Source organism: Pyrgilauda ruficollis, unplaced genomic scaffold (assembly GCF_017590135.1).
Source record: "Pyrgilauda ruficollis isolate IOZ18807 unplaced genomic scaffold, ASM1759013v1 scaffold9, whole genome shotgun sequence".
NCBI lineage: Eukaryota > Metazoa > Chordata > Aves > Passeriformes > Passeridae > Pyrgilauda > Pyrgilauda ruficollis.
This window is the reverse complement of record NW_024531043.1, coordinates 13,387,503-13,405,707: the sequence shown is the minus strand read 5'-3', so window position 1 is coordinate 13,405,707 and position 18,205 is coordinate 13,387,503. Positions and strand designations below refer to the sequence as shown.

The following is an 18,205-nucleotide window of genomic DNA, read 5'->3' as shown; positions in this document are numbered from 1 at the left end:
GGCGGGATCGCGGCCCGCCGGGGGCCGGGAGGGCCGCGCTGCCGCCGGGATCCCCCGGGGCTCGGCCGCGCAGTGCCGCCCTCTGCGATGTCCGCAGCGCGCCGGGCTCCGCTTCCCCCCGGCCGCTGCGGAGCGCCTTGGGCGGCGCTGAACTCCGCTGAATTCCACCGAATTCCATTGAATTCCCCGGTGAGCCCGCGCCGGAGCCGCCCGGGCTGTAGCGGGCTGGGTTTGTCCTCCCGGGAGCTCTCGGGCCGTGATGCGGCAGGAAAGCGCTCCGCTCTGCCAGCCGTACTTTCCGCGTGTTTACAAAATGGTAGCTGCCTCTGTTTATACGCTCTTTTCCTTTCCCTTGCTTGTGTTTTGGAAACAGTGTCCTAAAAAAGAAGGGAGAGTGGGGACAGGCACCATCCGTCTGTCTGCAACAGGATATGGCTTGGGTAAAAGAAAAGGATATTTGAGGGTTTTTGTTTTGGGCTTGTTTTGTTTTTTTTTCCTGAAAAGGAATGGAAATGGAGAACAGACAGGAGTTCCTGTGATAGTTCCAGTGCTCCACGGATGTGTGGAAGTTGGGCTCTGTTGAGCTGGGTCTGGGGCTCTTTCATCTCTGGATCATAAAGTCCATTTTGAAAGCTCCATCTCTACTGATGGAATTGCCAGTCCCTTTGTCTTTCTCTCTGAAAGGGTGAATAGGCATTGGAAAAGTTTTAGGATTATTAAATTACAGCTTCTCTACCAGGAATGATGTTTTGGAGTCGTGCCAAAAAAGCAGTGTCACTTCTTTCAGGTATAGTTATTTCCTTTCCAGGTTGTGGGAACATGTGCCAGGTTTCGCTGCTGGTGACAGATAGAGGAAGCAACCAGTAGTGATCCAAATTTGCTTTATATTTATAATTCTATGCCCACAGACTTAATCCTGTTCTATGTTTCTGTAAATGGAAGAAACCAGTTCCACACCCTGCCACACCCCCCATTGACAGGGTTAAAAGTGTTTAATGTAGCTGAACAGAGGAATTTTTAAGCCAGCTTTAGTATTTGAATCTGAAAACATTGCTGCAGTGGGCTGCTTTTGAAATATGTATCAGCCAGAATTGCTGAAGTGCTTCATGTGTTCATCAATGTCATTTTCACTGCCTGTAGAATTAATAAATAGCTTAGAGACTTAAATATTTTCTTCTAATGAAGAAGATAATTAAACATGAAATGAAGGTAGAAGTTACTGAAGATCTAGGCTATGTTTCGTCACAATCAGAAGTGTGTAAGTGACCTGCAGTTTTGTAAAGTTGCATATCCAAGGAGATGGATATTCCCGTTTCCACAGGCAGCTCAGTGAAGTAGCAGCTTCCATCTTACATCTTTATCTGAAATACCAAAAACATAATGATTTTGTGAAGTGGTTTTCCTTTCATAGGATGAACCTTTGAACAGAGATGCTTGACACGTGGATGAGATGCTCTGAAAAGGGATAGCGAAGCTGAAGAAGCAGTGTTAACTCTTGCCTGGTTTCCAGTGTTTAGGTGTATTAATGTAGTTTCATTGCATTGCATTTGGCTAAATCATTAAGAGTGGAACACAGGCATTGTGGTTTCCAGCAGGCCTAGGCCTGCAGAGCCCTCAGGAGCAGCTGCACCTTGCCTCTCTCCCTGCCATGAGGGTTTCACTGTTTCTTTGGTCATAGCTCACCTGTGTGAGGTGGGTCAGCTCCCTCCAGCCCCGCAGAACCTCGGTGGCACAGAGTCCAGAAGGTCCCAGCCTGCTCTGCCCGGTTTAACTGAGCACAACATTGCCTCCAGCAGCAAGGCTCATTTCCCATCTCCTCATTTATGAGTTCCTGCCTTTGACTGGGCAGCAAGCAAAACATTTTGTCGTTGGTTTTTCCTAGATCATTATAAGGAGGAGGGAGAAGTGCTGCCTATCAATGTTTGTGGTTCATTGACACAACATTAACATAACTGCCAGATATTTTTGTTAATGCACTGTGTTTAGGCTGTTAAACAGTTGCTGGAGAAAGAAGTGGTTGATGACATGCAGATTATGTAGCCTTCAGATAATGCTGCTTCCTCTTGTTTTCCTGGGTCAGAGAGGTTTTGTAAAGTATGTGCTTTTTCAGAAGACAGCAACCATAATTGTATTTCTTTCAATTTTAGGGGGTTATTTTAATGTCATTTCTAAATTACTTTAAGCAGGCCCAAATGAACTTCTTTAAGCTGTTTGAATTGTCTTTTAATACAATTAATGGGACAATTGAGCAAATCCCAGACTGGTTTTATTATTTTGAGCGCAAGTAAGTGTAAGATAAAAAGGTTCTCTGATCCAATACACCGCTTTCAGCAGTTTGCTTTCAGCAGTGTTAGGGAAGAAGAAAGTGAGCAGTACATAGCTGTGACTGCAAGGTGTGCTCCCAGGCTTCAGTGGTTTGCTGTTCTCAGGTACAGGTGCATCTGACAGGGCTCTGACAGAGCTGTGCAATCCATGCTCAGACCTGCAGCTGAGCACGCGTAGCTAACTTCAGGTATTGCAAACTGATGGCTTTTTAAAGTCTGGTAATAAGACTTATTCATGCTTTCTTTTTGTTTTTCTGTCCTTTGTCATAAACCTCTGCTCAAGCAGATGCTGGTTTAGATCTCAGGTTTGGGCTGCGTTGTCCACATGGACCCAGAATTTCCCCCTTGTCACATGCTGAAGTGGATGCAGACCTGCCTGCTGGAATCCATTTTTCATGCTTGATAGATGAATCATTTAAAATACTTGATTTTTATATTTCTTTATTTGATCTTTAACGAGATCTGTTACATGTAATGTTTGAAAAATGAGTGGTACATAGCAAGTTCATATTTGAAAAATGAGTGGTACATAGCAAGTTCATATTTGAAAAATGAACACAGCAAGTTCTACAAGTTCACATTTGACTGCAGCTTTTTTTAAGAAGGACCTGTAGCTGGAGCAGCAGTGCATTGATTTTTCCCGCACACTTTCTTGGCCAGGCACTCAGTGCCCGCAGAGCTGTTCAGGAGCAGGTGGAACGCCGCAGTCCCAGGGTCAGGACTGTCACAAGTGGGTGGTGTGGGAACAAGCGCGGAGCAGGCTTTGCAGCAGGAGGAGAGCACGCTGTTGTTTTTTCCTGAGTCGGGCTGTGAGCGGGGCACGGCTGAGGATGAGCCCTGTGCCCTCCGTGCCCCGGCAGCGTGAGCTGGTGCAGCGCTGCTGCTCGGGGTGTGTTAATGATTGACCTGCCCCAGCTGCCTCAGCCCTGCTGCCCTCTGCAAGCCCTCTTGGCTGCTGGATGCAGAAGGGATTCTGGACACAGGGGTGCTGTGGGGAGAGGCTGTAACTCTGTGTGAGGTGCTCCTGGGGGCTGATCCCACGGGAGAATGGTCAGTTGTGATCCTCGGAGCTGCCACAGGAATGCACGTGATCTGCTCTGAGAAACAGCTAACCTTGAACAGAATTTCAAGGGCAAGCAATAGTCACGTTTTTCAGTCAAAAGCTGTTTCCAGCTCCAAAGGTCAGTAATTACAAAGGATCTCCAGCCTGAGTTATTTCTGTAATTCTATAAGGTAGTGGAAGTGACAGAAGCTTCATAAACCATCAGGGTAGCTTCTGCTTGGAGCTGAGAAATGACACGGTGAGAATTTCTGTAGTTCAACCCTGCTGGCAGCGAGAGCAGCACACGGCTGCTCCCTCACTCACCCCGGTGGGATGGGGCAGAATTCCAGAAGTGAGAGAACTCAAGGATTGACAGTAAAGGCAGTTTTACTGGTAAAGTAAAAGCTGCACGCAAGCAAAGCAGGAAAAGGAATTCCTTGCTAGTTCCAATGGGCAGGCAGGGGTCTGCAGAAAAGCAGAGCTGTCACACAGCAGTGGCTGGGAGGACACAAAACACTAAAGGTGCCCCCTTCCCTCCTGCTTCAGCTCCATGCACTGAGAGTAATGCCACGTGCTCTGCATGTCCCGTGGGTCACCTGGGACAGCTGCTCCCAGCTGTGCCCCCAGCCCCCTGGAGGGGAGCAGAACAGGCCCTGCCCCTGTAGGTCTGTACCTGAGCCGTCCCTGTGTCACCAGCCCTGGTCCGGCACAAATCCCAAACACAAATCCCAAACACGGCCCGTGCCAGCTGCTGGGAGAGAGTTAACCCTGTCCCGGCCACAGCAGCACAACCCCTGACAGGGCTGGAGGTATTTTATAGTCTCTGAATGTTTATGGAGCTGTGTCCCAGACTTGGAGTCCCAAGGTCAAGGTATGAGCTGCAAACAGACTTTATTAGATTGCTCTTGGCATTGACGTGAAACTTTTTATCAGCTTTTTGTGATACTGCTTGTACTGGGGAGGTGAAGTCCAGGGAGAGCAGTGTGTTTCTCCTAAACTCTGATAAAAGTGAATTCTTGGTCAGTGGTATGCTTGTCAAAAGTGGCACAGAAGCACATCAGTTGAAGAGAGTCAGCAAATGAGTGGTATTTTAGGTAAGAGATGATTTAAGAATACAGGGAACAGAGGTTGACAAACTTCTCAGGTGTCTCGAGTGCTGATGACTGAGGTAGGCTGTCCATAAATCCTTGAGCAAATTGATCTGTCAGTGGTTTCAGTGGAACCAGTAGGACAGTGAAATACACATGGCACAGGCTGTGGGCTGGGGAGTCATGGTCAGCTGCCTCCCAGCTGAGCGTCTCCAGACACATTTCTGAGTCACATTGCTGCCTTTCGTTCATTTAGGATTCACTCAGGTGTTACATGGTTTACCAAGATCTGATCAAACTAAAAGCTGCCATCCTGAATCCCTTAGTAGGTGGTATTTTCATTATTTTTTGTTCAAATAGCTAAATATAGGATGCAGTTATGAACAAGCAGAAAAATTATTCTTTACTCAGTAAATACAAACAGAAAGTGTTTTTTTGCATAGATAATGAAATTAAATGTCTTTAAAATGTAGCTCCTTGTTAAACATTAACTTAGAGCTTGTGGCTTAGTAGCAGTGCAGTCTTGGGAATGGTGAAGTTGTGGGTGACTTCCTTGGGGCACAGACTTCCTCCCTTATTTGTGTTAAGCAAAGCTGTTAATTGATGGCAATCTGTAAGCACAGATAATTTGAGTTCTAGCGTTATCTCCGCAAAATGAGTAATTTATCGAGTCCTCAGTTGGTCCAGGAGGGCAGTGACATTCCTGTATTTCTCCTGGGGCATCTTTGTTTCCCCTGAGCACAAACCCAGATGGGTTCTGCCCCAGGGCTTTGTGCATTTCCCGAGTTTGCAGGAGAGGAACTGGCACCGAGTCTGTAACTTCTCCCTGAGGGTTTGGGGCACTCCTAGATTTTCTTAATTGACAGTAGCTTCTTTATAAGATGATAGCAGTGTTTGGATTAAATTGCAGAATTGTCATGCAAACAATGCGTATCTCCAGTAATTTAAGAAAACCAGAACTAAACTTCTTGGGTAATAGGATCAGAGGTTAGGAGCAGAAAGTGGGTGTTAGAAGATCAGATGGCCTTGTAAGAAAAGAAAGGTGTCTTGTAATGACAGTCCCTTAATGACAATTATCTTGTAGTTTGCTTTTCTCTAACAGATAACCTGTTGACTGTATGTTAAGGGTAATATTTTGTTCTAATTTTGATCCACTGCACTTCAAACAGTCTGTGCTCCATGGAGGGAATGAAAGAAGAGAAGCTTGAACTCTTTCCCTTCCATGATGCACGTGACTTGTGTCTTTTCCCTGATAAAAGCTGAGATGGTGGGTTGGGCTGGGGAGGTGTGTGTGTGGCAGAGCCGTGGGTTTCTCACCCTGTAAGGATGCATTTCTGTTTAGTGCATGTAAGGATGCATTTCTGTTTAGTGTGTGTAAGGATGCATTTCTGCTTTAGTTCAGCCAAGTAGTGTGCTCTATAGAATGCAGACCCACTGGGCTGCCCTGGTGGGAATGTGGCAGAGCCATGGGTTTCTCACCCCTGTAAGGATGCATTTCTGATTTAGTGCATGTGAGGATGCATTTCTGTGTAGTGCAGACCCGCTGGGGCGAGTGCCACCCCAGGTGCGGGGGGCAGTGCTGTGGGTTTATCACCCTGTAAGGATGCATTTCTGCTTTAGTTTGTGTAGGGATGCATTTCTGTGTAGTGCAGACCCCCTAGGGCGAGTGCCACCCCAGGTGCGGGGGGCAGTGCTGTGGGTTTATCACCCTGTAAGGATGCATTTCTGCTTTAGTTTGTGTAGGGATGCATTTCTGTGTAGTGCAGACCCCCTAGGGCGAGTGCCACCCCTGGTGCAGGCTGGCAGCGCCGGGCAGGAGCAGCAGCTGGGCACGGGCTCTGTGCTGGCTGTCCCCAGGTGGGTCTGGCCTTGCCCCAGCCCCAGCCCCAGCCCCGGGGGTTTCTCTCTGCTCTCCAGGAGTCACTGTCCTGGGGCCTCTCTGCTCGTTTGTTTTCAGATGACAGCCCTCAGCACAGGCAGGCGTGCCTGGCTCTGCGGCTGGGGATGGAAATGCAGTGCTGCAGCACTTGTGCATCCTCAGAGCACTGTCCTGGGTCCATGGCACAGATCTGTGTTTCTTGTCTTTTACAGTACAAAGGAAATGAAGATGGGGAGACAGTTATCATCGAAAAAGACCATTTTATGGATGACTTCTTCCAGCAGGTAAAGTTACAGTTTTCACCATGCATTGAAGACTGACTGTTCCCTCTCTGTGTTTTAATTTCAGTAATGAGGTTTAACAATTCATCTACACATCCTCCCCAGTATGGTCAGTAATTGTATGCCAAAACAAATGTTGGTAATGCTTTGTTAGTTTATTTCATGGTATTTTCTGTGTTTGTTGCAAAGAAATGTTTTTAATTCCATGTCAACAAGAAACTTGCTAATGAAATTTTAAAATAGTTGTTTATTAGGAATACTAGCACTTAAGTTTTTGGCCATTCAGAATATATTTGCTATTACCAATACTGGCTTTTAGTTTAAAAAAACAGTTACAGACTGTTTAAACGTTGACGTGTCTGCTGGGATTTCTTTCTGTGCAATTTACAGATGAAATAGTTTGGATTTTGTTAGCAGGGGGGTTTTTTGTTTTTTAAAAAATATTGGCCCTAAATTATTCTAATGTCTTCTTTGCCATATTTCTCTTCCTCTAGGTTGAGGAAATCAGAAATAACATAGCAAAAATAGCACAAAATGTGGAAGAAGTGAAGAAGCAGCACAGCATTATCCTGTCAGCACCAAATCCTGAAGGAAGTGAGTAATAATTTTTACATAAGTGTGGCTAGATATTCTGAAATATTGTTTATTTTAGCTGTCCATAGGAGTAGAACTTCAGGTGTACAGAATGCAAAATGTAGCACTAAGTAAACATTTTCATTTTTAATACTGAATTAATACTTTCATTTGGGGTTTTTTTGACCTTTTTTAAGTCTCATTTGAAAAAAACGTGTGTTCAGAATATTTCTTGCGTCATCCAAACCTTTCCTAGACCAAACCTCAGTTTAATATGGGTTAAAGCTGAGGTGACTTAGGTTGTTCTAGCATGTGGAAGTGCTGAAGCTGTGGGGTCTGCTCCTTATTGCTGTGTGGGGCCGGGGTCCCGTGTGCCCCAGGGCTGCTGCTGCTGCAGTGCTCAGTCCAGAGCCTCCTGTTTTCAGAGGCTTTGCCCAAAGCTCAAGTGCAGCTCTGCTTTCCCAGCACTGAACTGGGAAGTTCAGGGCCCGTCCCTGTCCCTGTCCCTGTCCCCAGCCCTGCTGGCTCCAGGCGTGCCTGTGCTCCTGGGCAGGGCTCAGAGAAAAGGGAACAGAAGATGCTGAGGTATTTTTGTTTGAATGTTGCAATGCTGGCTCACCATTTATCTTGTGACTCCATCTGGGTGGTGGAAAGTGAGCTTGGGGTGTTGTTTTATCCTGTCCCCCGTTTTCCTTGGTGTGTGTTTGTATTTTTGTATTCCTACAGCTGGTTTTGCAGGCTGCTTTTTCAGGGTCTCAGCTTTAGCCAGGGCTCACCTGGCTGTTCCCTGGCAGCACCTGTGAGCAGTGTGTGTTCCTGGGGATGTGCACAGCTCTGTGATGCTCTGCTGGAGCCCTCAGAATGGCACAGGTGCCTGGCACAGACGTGTCACTGAGTGCTAAAGCACTCACAGAAAAGAAGAGAGATCTGTGATTTCACCTGCACTTACAACTCAGGAGCATTTAACTTTGGACTAGCAAATTAACATTGCCCTGAAAGTGTTCACAAAACTGTTTGTCACCTGGTTTAGTTGAAGATTTGGTAATAATAACGTTTCCCAGGTGTAAGCCTGTCATAAGAAGCAAGCACCTGATGGTTGCTGTTACAAAAACAGTATTTAAAGTACTTAGGAGCATAATAAACTTCAACTCTGCATGGTTGTACTGAATGAAATTCTGAGATTACAAGGTAGATTCGTAGACTCTTGCTGACTTGCTATAATCAATCATTAACTGTTCAAAAAAATATTTCTTAAAGGAACAAAGGAAGAACTTGAAGAACTAAATGAGGAAATCAAGAAGATTGCTAATAAAATCCGGGCCAGGTTAAAGGGTAAGTTGTGAGGACAAGTGAAACTCCTTGCTTTCAGAAATAACCGAGAAAATGACAATGCAAAATAATTCCTCCATATAGGAATGTCTTCTGCAACTGAAGTGCTTTTTGGGGGGATGATATTTTGGAAGAAGATTAACTTTAATTGCAAAATGACACCTTTTAAAATTTTTCCAGTGTAATAGGCAGTAGTGTGTCTCTGTTAAGGGTATGATTGAAGCAGTTACTGTGTTAAAAGATCTTTAGCAATTATCAAAATTATTTTAGAATTTACTTATATATGCCACCCCTCTCCCCTGAAACATTACACATTTCTCTGGGGAACTTGTACCTTTAAAGAGTAGTAATAATAATATTTACAAAGTAATTGAGCTGTTGAATAACTGACACTGACTCTGTGCTCTTGTGTTGTTCTCAGCTATTGAGCAGAGCTTTGATCAGGGTGAAAATGCCAATCGGACATCAGTGGACCTCAGGATCAGGAAAACACAGGTAGGCTCCTCGGGAAAACACAGGTAGGCTCCTTGGGAAAACACAGGTAGGCTCCTCAGGAAAACACAGGTAGGCTCCTCGGGAAAACACAGGTAGGCTCCCTTCAGCTTAAAGAAAATCAGGGGGTTCTGGGGAGAGCGAGTTCAGCTGTTCTGAGCTCCTTTCAGAGCTCCTGTGGTGCTTTGCTGGGCTGTGAGTGCCGCTGTGAGTTGTGCTGAGCTGTTGCTGTGTGACAGAAATGGCTCTTTCTGACACCTTTCTCTGTCCCTCTCTGTCTCTTTCTGATGTCCCTCTCTGTCCCTGTGTCTGTGCCTGTGTCTGTCCCTGCTGCCCCTCCCTGATGCCCCTGTCCCCGTGTCTGTCCCCGTGCTGTCTCCATGCTCTCCCCGTGTCTGTCCCCGTGTCTGTCCCCATGCTGTCCCCGTGTCTGTCCCTGCTGTCTCCATGCTGTCCCTGCTGTCCCCTGCAGCACTCGGTGCTGGCACACAAGTTTGTGGAGGTGATGACGGAGTACAACGAGACGCAGACGCTGTTCCGGGAGCGCAGCAAGGGCCGCATCCAGAGGCAGCTGGAGATCAGTGAGTGACCCCTGTGCTCCTGGCACAAACCAGTTACTCCTCAGTGCCCCCTCGTTCCTTTTCCTTAGGGTACAAAGCATCAGAGATCTCGGACAGCATCTCACGGGGCCTGAGAGAAAAGAAACAACTTTACTGCATGGCACAAACTCCTTGATATTACTCTTTTTAGAGCAGCTCTAAAGAAAAGAGAGAAAATGCAATAACTTCCTTTAGACTGAAAATTATTAATGACATTATCTTTTTCCTTTGCTTCATTTACTTCCAATGGTGCATCTTTAAATGAAGTGTCAAGAAAAGCTGCATTCTGAAACAGCAAGTGTTATTAAAAGCCATTCCAAAATTAACATGCCTAACAGGATAACAGCTCTTTTCATGTGGTCCCATTTTTGTCTACAAGGACACTTCATCTGGCATAAAATCAGTGCTGCTGTTAAATGTGCTTTAATCATTTGTTGACTGACTCACATATGACTTACTTCCACTTCATTATTAGGAGTGTTTAGAAAGGTTCCTGGCTTTACTTTGAAGTACAGTATCTACCTTGGAAGGTGTCTTAAATGGGCTTAAAAATAGTCTTTTTTTTTTTAGTGTGCTCTATAGAATATATACATTGCTGAAACAGGGAATGCAAACAGGGGAACTGGCAAATTAAAAGAAAATTTTGCTTTTCATGTGCTTTTTAAATTTGTCATTAGCCTCTCCTGCTAATTGTTGTTTTTATCCTAGCTGGAAAGACCACCACTGATGAGGAGCTGGAGGAGATGTTAGAGAGCGGTAATCCTTCCATTTTCACTTCTGATGTACGTATTTCTGGGCCAGTTACCTCTGCTCTGCTCTGCTGCCCTGCTCTCTGAGGGTGCTGGCACTGACGTGTCCCTGTCCCATCCACTGTCCCCAGATCATCTCAGACTCCCAGATCACCAGGCAGGCCCTGAACGAGATCGAGTCCCGGCACAAGGACATCATGAAGCTGGAGTCCAGCATCCGGGAGCTGCACGAGATGTTCATGGACATGGCCATGTTTGTGGAGACTCAGGTACCTGGGCCTGCTCAGCACACCGGGGCTGGGCTTTGCCCACTCCTCCCCTTTGCCATGGGCAGAAGCAGCTGATTTTGTTCAGGCAGTGCAGGTTTAGAGTGATTCTGCCTGTGGTTAGAATAAATGGAAATTAATCACTGGGGTTTGTTTTGTTGTGGACAAATTGACCATGTCAGTGTCCTCCTGCTTTCAATAACTGACCACAGACTTGCCTTCAGGTCAGTATATTTAATATCTTCTTCAGTATGATTAATTGCAATATGCTGGAACATCTTTGGGCATGTTTAAGTAGGAAAAACTATCTCATGGAGGGTTGTTAATTCCTTGAGGATTTTGGATTCTCAGGCACAGTGCAGTACAGGTGTGTCAGCAAGGCTGTGTGCACCTTGCACTTCATGCAGAAGTGCAATTCTGTGTTCACCAACACGAATGTAAAGGGCTTGACAAGTCCTTCAAGTCTTCTCTTGTATTCATAAGCTTTGTCTTGACATGTACATAAATCTCTTCTATTTTTAGTCTTTAAATACCAATTATCCAGCAAAAGTATTCTTAACCATGATCTTAAAATGTTTTGACTTCTGCAGGAAAGGGAAAGGAATAGTGTTAGAAGAGAAACTTGCCTGAAAAGCAAGTTAGAGAAACTTGCCTGTTTTTTCTAATTGGGTTTTGTTCTAGAAGTCCTTTGTTGCTTTTATGTTAAATATTCAGCCAAGAGAAATTGGTAGCAGGTTTCTTTTGAATTACACACGAACAGAAGTTACTTGTGCATCATTCTGTAATGCTTTGCTGTTTACTGCTGCTGATTATTTCTCCTGATGGACAGAGACACAGGTAACAGACTGACTGTCATCTTCCACCAGTCCTCCATTTCATTGCCAAACGCCATTCCTCATCCTTAACTTGAATTTGTCATGCACGGACAGCCTGAGCTCTGAGGGGCTCAGCTGTGTGCGCTCCCCGGGAGCTGCAGGACCTGCAGGGGCAGGGAGCATCCTGTCCCCTCAGCCTCTCCGGGGGTTTCTGAGCTCAGTGTGTCACCCAGCGTGGCTGCTCAAACCTCCCTCCACACAAGGCATGTGTGCAGGTGCTCACTTGGTGCTCCTGCTCAAGGAGAAACTCGCCTGCCCTGCTCGTGAGCATCCCCTGTTCGGTCAGATCGGGACCCTTGCTTCTCATTCCCTTTTTCCTTCACGTGCCAAAGCAGAAAAAATGTCATCCCCACCATGTGCATTGTTGACTCGTGAAAGTAGTTCCCGATGTTCTAGAGCCTTTCTTTCAGATTCATTGATCTGTGCATTCCAGTAACGTGGTTTTCCTTCAAAATCTCGTTTGCAGGGAGAAATGATCAACAACATAGAAAAGAACGTGATGAATGCGACAGATTACGTGGAACATGCAAAGGAAGAGACAAAAAAGGCAGTTAAATATCAAAGCAAAGCACGCAGGGTATGTTGTCTTTCTGTAATTGTGCTAGGCAGTATTTTAATTTAGCACAGCACCATTTCCACTGTGAACTACTTTGCTGTAGTTAATACTGAAAATTCATGATACCAATAGAGACTTCTTGGACTGTGAGAGCAGATCAGCAGTTCCTGCACAGCTGAGGGTGTGCTCACGGTTTTCCACTCAGAGCTGCCATTACAGAGTGTAAAAACCCCAAAAGAAGAATTAATGCGTTATTCCAGTGGATAAATTCCCATCTTTTTCTTACCAGCTTTCACAATACCTTAAGTTATTCAGATTCCAAATCACCTTAAAAGTTTCTGGTTGCTTATCACAAGTGAACTTTCCTGATTTAAAACTATAAAATCTGTTTGCTACCAGAAAAAATAAAAGTGCTTTTGCTGAATAGGCTTATTTTTTTTAAATTCTGGTTTTATTTTTAATTTTACAGATAAATTAGGGGGATCTTCCCTCTGGAAAGGGTGTGGCATTGTGCCATGACACTGAATTTGTGGAGGACTTGAGTTCAAAGGAAAGTTCTGGCACTTTCCAGGGCACTTGCTTTGTTTTGGTATCTTTCTTCCCATCAGACACCAGATAATATATTCTGATATCAGACTACTAAGTAGTTTATTTTTGCATTCCAATTTCCCCTTTTGATGTGCTGTGCAATTGGGTGAGGCTCGTTCTGGTGAGCTGAATTTGAGGGAATAATTAATTTTCTCTAAATGGAGATCTACACAGAGATACCACGCCTGATCCTTCACAAAAGATCTTTTCAGAAGTGTTGAAAGAGCCCACTTAATGTGCATGTAAATGGGGCTGGTGTCATCTCTGATAACTACAGGCAATAATCACACGAGTTTACCTGTTTAAAAACGTTAATTCTTACATTTGCAAGATTATGCAGATAAATTTATCTCAATTTAAGAACACGGGGGGCTTTAATAAAAGTGCTTGTGGATCTAAAAACTACTTGAAAAATTGAACATAAATGCGAGTGTTAATGTGCTTAATATTTACAATCCCTTGTTTTTTTGACAGAAAGTGGTGATAATTGTCATTGTGTCAGTGGTGTTGATTGCCATAGTAGCTCTAATAATTGGTTTGTCTGTGGGTATTCGGTGATGCTTGGATAACCTCAGCATGCATGGCTTCCTGCCACTGTGGCAGTAAGTAACTAATCAACTAATTTGGCTCTTGTTCTCCCTGTCCTGTTCTGCTCACCCTTCATGTCTGCCCAGTGCCCTGGTGGCCCTGCTGTCACCTTGCAGGACCTGTGGCAGGTCCTGTGTGTGATGGTGAGCACAGTGACCTGCCGGGACCTGCCTGGGGCAGGAGGTGGCAGCCAGCAGCCCAGGCTGGCTCCCAGCTCTTGCAGTGACTGGCTTTGTGCTGAAGTTCACATCAGCAAACAATCTGGAATGCTCAGTACCCTTGGGACTTTATCCAGTGGGGGGTTCTGTGTTTTAAATAGAGTTTTTAAAAAGGAGATGTCTGCAGCCATGAAATTGGCTGTTATGGCTGGGAGAACATCTTCAAACTTCTTACTTTGAAACTGTTTATTAATGCTAGCCTAAGTGAAACAGTGGGAGACAGCAATGTGTTCAGGACCTGGGATTTCTCTCAGTGTTCATGTTTTTGCTGTAGTAAAGAACCATTTCTGGTGCAGACAGTGCTTAGCCAGGCTGAGCAGGCAGCAGCAGCTCCCTGCTCTGGGGCAGCAGCAGTGCAGCTTCCAGCATGCACAGACTGCAGGCTGCACACAGAGCCCCAGGAGCTCATCAGACATTCCCATTTCTGTACTAACACCCTTTAACATCCAGGTTTGGTTTGGGGTTGGAGATTCTTCTCACCTCTGGTTTGTGGGCAGGGGGCAGAATTCACTGTGCCATCACCTGCAGTCAAACACCTGGCCCAGAGTCACACCCTGATGCATTTGCACAGAAGCATCTCTCCCTTTTTAACCCTTGCAGCTCCTCTGAGCTATTGCCTGCAGTGTGTTTTTACTGGCCTTCTGGTGAATTCCCCTCAGGGTGCAGCTGTAAGGGTTTGAGCAGGCTGCAAATATTTATCCAAGGAGGGTGGCAGTGAGCAGCCACTTAGAGCTGACCTACATCTGTTTGTAATGATGTTTACAGAAGTTGGGCATGAGTAATAACCAATATTCTGTAAAGGAAAATAGAGAAATGTTGCACAGATGGCTCTGTCTTGTGACTATGGTTACACGTGTGTTAGAAACAGGAAATCATGGCAGTGATTACTCCTTAGAAAGAAAATCCCAGCACTCAGCCCGGGTGTCAGTCTTACTGTGGCTCTGAATGTGTTTAATTCTGTCTCTGACAACTTAACTTTTCTCTCTTTTCCCTGCAGAAATTGATGTTCATAATAATATGTGTAACTGTATTGCTTCTGATACTTGGAATTATCCTAGCAACAACTCTGTCCTAGCAAGCACATTCCAAGAGTTACCAACCTTCAGGAACTCCAAAACATCTTCAGTGAAACCAAACCTTTTCCACAGATGATGCCTTACGCTGTCCCAGCACCATGACCTGTCACTAATGGCTAAAAATGAAAGCAAAATCACTCTTGATGTTTACTCGTGAATGAAGATCAGAATGTATTGGGGGTGTGTGGATTTTACAGCACAAACTAGACACCTGTAAGACTGAACCTTGGTTTTGAGCTAAAGTAACTGCGGGTTTTTTCACATCTCAGTGTTAAGTTGAAGTAGGGAGGGAGAGACTATTGAGTTTTGAGTGTTTGGCTTTTTTTTTCCTATTGCTAACCTAACTCTAATCATGACTTAAGTACCTTGCCAGTGCTGCCTTTGTTAGCAGTCTTGTGAATATTTTTATGAGATGTAGCCTTGTGTTTAAGTGTATTAATTATTTAGTCACCTTAACCTATTTAAACCTTATGCTTTTTCTCCAACAAGTGCTAAAATATCTTATCCTGAAAAGACTACTCCTTTAACTGCCTAGTGCATTACTTGAGAAGAAAAACAGAAAAAAGCTTTTTTACACTTGCCAGTTTTTTTATTTTTTCTGTCGAGGTTAACTGCTTTAAATACTTCCTTCATGGTTAATAAAAAGTTAGTTGCAACATTTCTGGTAAAAGCACACAGCTCTGAAATGCTGAATTTGCACTTGGGCAGGTAATTTTACAGGTAGTTCTTGTGCAGAGGAAACTGGTGGATCAGTTTAGCCTTATTGCTTACATGAATATGACAAAAATGACTTTATAAAGCCAAATCACGTTTTTTTGTTCTGGAGTTTGCTAATGTTGATGTATGAATATAGCACAGGGGGATGAACTCCCCCGGAAGAGTCTGAACTTAATACAAACTAAGACACTGATTTGTTATGAAATCTTGTGGCTATAACATGGATGAAGTGTTTTGGTGTACAATGCCTGTTGTAATGCCAGCTTGCACCACTCGAAAGCTTCAGAGAACTCAAATGTACCCAAATAACTGCATTTAATGTTACAGGTTATTTTTGTATTTTTGTGTGTAAAATATTTGTAACTTGGGTTTGTGACTCCTCGTTGTTCAAGCATATCCATGTAGATATGTAGATATATTTACACTCTAAGAGAAGTAGAGGAGAGGATAATTTGTGCCTTTTTAAACATAGTGTAAAACTGTGCTCATCAATGTTTTCAGATATTCAGCTCTCATGTTGACTGCAGTAACTCAGTCCTACAAGTTTAGAATCCTTAAACTTTGGTTTTGTTGGAAGTGTCTGAGATCAAAGTTACTCTGAAAGCCAGAACTCAGACTTCATAAAATTCAGCAAAGTTTACAGTTTCTCTTGTATCTATGAATATTCCTGCTTTGCTGTCCAGGTATACTGTGAATATGCTGGAGCTATTCAGATGTCAAACATGTTTGAAGAAAAAAGCAAATACTGTTATTATTATTATTATTGGTCTCTACAAGTCAGCCATAAAGAAGTCGCTTGAAAAATTCGGCTTCAACAATGAACAAATTCCTTTTACCTCCGAGTCCAGAATGCTCACTGATGTTTGTGAGGAAGTTTACATGCAAAGTCAGGAAGGATTGGTTGCCTTAATGCTCATCCTAGGTAAATATATTTTATTCTGTAGTTTTCTAGATGTTTATCAGTAAGTATTATTTATACAGATATGCAGATTAGATGGGGGGAAAATCACTCCTGCTGTTTTCCAGCTGGTTATGTAAACTGACCCTCAAAATCCTGTCCTGTTGAGTTTTTTGCTCTGTCATGCAGTATCTGCCCATCAAGATCAGAAATTTGAGTAGGCTGCTCCACAGTTTTTACTTCTTGTTGAACAGCTGCCTCAGTGAGTTTGTTTTACAGCAAAACAGACTTTTCACATGAACCTCTTTGTCTGGAGGTCGGAGGGGAGTCAGTCTCTAACCTATGCACTAATAAACTCATCCAGCGAGTCTGCTGTGTCTGCTTTGTGTCCCTGCTGTTCCTGAGGCCCCAGAATGTTCCAGAAGTGTTTCAACGAGGTTTTTGCACTGGCTTACCTCAAACTCAGGGTAAGGTGGCACCTTTTCTTTTGGTCAGTAGTGCACGAAGCTGTCCTGCTGCTGTGCTCGAGGGGGTTTGGGTTTTTGACTCTTGCATCACCCTCAGCAGCGTTTCTGCCACCAGGGGAGTCTGCTGAAGCTTTGTGCAAGTGTTTTCATGATCTCAGTCAGCATTTCCCCTGCAGAGGTTTCAGAGGTTTTCCAGCAGCTTTTCCCACCCAGCTCCAGGAGTTTGGCCACCATGCAGCTGGTGAGCAGTGGCCAGACCCTGGCTTGCCAGGCTGACTCTCAGTCCCTGATCCAAACCAGGCTGCTGGCCCTTAAAAGCGTGGCTGGACTCTGCTTTTAATTTATTTTGGGGTTTTATGTTGAGAAGGTGGAAAGCCAAGCCTTTGAGTGCTGGCAGTGGGGCAGACAAAGCCCTCTGAGCCAGAGCTCCCTCTCAGTGTGTGCACTTCATGCTGCAAACTTCAGTGGGCTGGGAGGCTCTCAGAAAACACAATTAATTCTAACTGTGTTCTTCCAGGCCTTCCCTGGGATTTCTGAGTTAAGCACAGCTACCAGTCTGGACCTGAGTCCAGGGAAAAGCTCAGACCTGAATAAGTGTATTTAGTGAGCTGCAGGCCCCTCTGCAGCATCACCTGAGAGCTGCAAGCAGGAGAGCCTGGCCCAGCAGCCAGCAGGCTGAAGGGAGAAATACACATTAAAAAATCCCAACAAACTGCTTTTAACCGTCTGAAAAGCTACAAAAAACCCATTTCAAAACATCCTGGGTTTGAATCAGTTCACAGAAGCACACATTGCATTTCCAGCTCACATGCTTGCTCTGCTTTTGATTTTCCCTTTTGGCAATTTATTCAGAGTAGAGTTGGTGGGTGGACTCTCAGAGGAGAATAAAAGCCAGTGTTTTGAGAAATAATGAAGTAATTATCTAAAGCATTATTTACAATGATTATTTAGAAGATAATGAGACCCTTTAATTATGTTTGTTCTGCATAGCTGGCCGTTCAATAATTCAGGGTGTTGCCATACAATTTTCTCTACGTTTACTTTGCACATTTTTTGTTTAGGAAAACGTCACATTTTTGTGCTGTGTGTAAAGCTCAGATCTGGGCCCTCCTCTGGGCATTGTTTGTCAGATGAAGATCCCCTGGGCTGGAGCAGGGCCTTTTGGGCTCAGGGTTCTGCAGTGTGATGGGGACAGGAGAAATGGAGGGTGAGATGCAGCTGCACCTGTTAAAGGCTGCTCTGGCTTTGTTCCTGTAAAGGCACCCCTGGAATCTTTCCATACATTCATTACTGATGTTCCTGTCAGCATTCCTCTCACTGCAGCTGAAGCTTGAGAGCGTCAAACGAAAGTAAAACCCTCGCATGATGGGGATGTTTCAAATGTGAGTTTTTTAAAAAGAGCTCATTCGTGCAGGGGAAATTCACAGCATCATTAACATTTCAGGAGCTAATAAAAATTCCACTGCAGCTGTGAAGGGGCTGCTGAAATAAACAATTCTCCTTAAGCACACGGTGAGCAGTGCCCAAGCAGTGGAGGCTCCCAGGGGAGAGGCTTCTGTGAGTTCCTTCCTGCAGCAGGGCAGGCAGTGAGGATGGTCAG

General features: G+C 44.6%; 1 protein-coding gene across 4 annotated transcripts in view; it reads left to right on the top strand.

Annotated features, from left to right (window-relative positions):
* The window catches only part of STX2 (syntaxin 2), a 17,168-nt gene extending 662 nt beyond the window's left edge, over positions 1-16,506 (top strand). The window contains exons 2-10 of one of the 4 annotated variants that reach the window (XM_041488568.1): positions 6,546-6,617; positions 7,109-7,208; positions 8,445-8,519; positions 8,938-9,011; positions 9,481-9,589; positions 10,316-10,389; positions 10,488-10,625; positions 11,964-12,074; positions 14,445-16,506. In XM_041488568.1, coding sequence (XP_041344502.1) covers positions 6,546-6,617; positions 7,109-7,208; positions 8,445-8,519; positions 8,938-9,011; positions 9,481-9,589; positions 10,316-10,389; positions 10,488-10,625; positions 11,964-12,074; positions 14,445-14,522 — 831 coding nt within the window. In that variant the 3' untranslated portion in view covers positions 14,523-16,506. Of the gene's footprint in view, positions 1-6,545; positions 6,618-7,108; positions 7,209-8,444; positions 8,520-8,937; positions 9,012-9,098; positions 9,104-9,480; positions 9,590-10,315; positions 10,390-10,487; positions 10,626-11,963; positions 12,075-12,185; positions 12,478-13,115; positions 14,425-14,444 lie in introns of those variants that run through there. The other 3 variants (XM_041488571.1, XM_041488569.1, XM_041488570.1) reach the window with 3 other exon arrangements.
* The last annotated feature ends 1,699 nt before the right edge of the window (positions 16,507-18,205 follow it).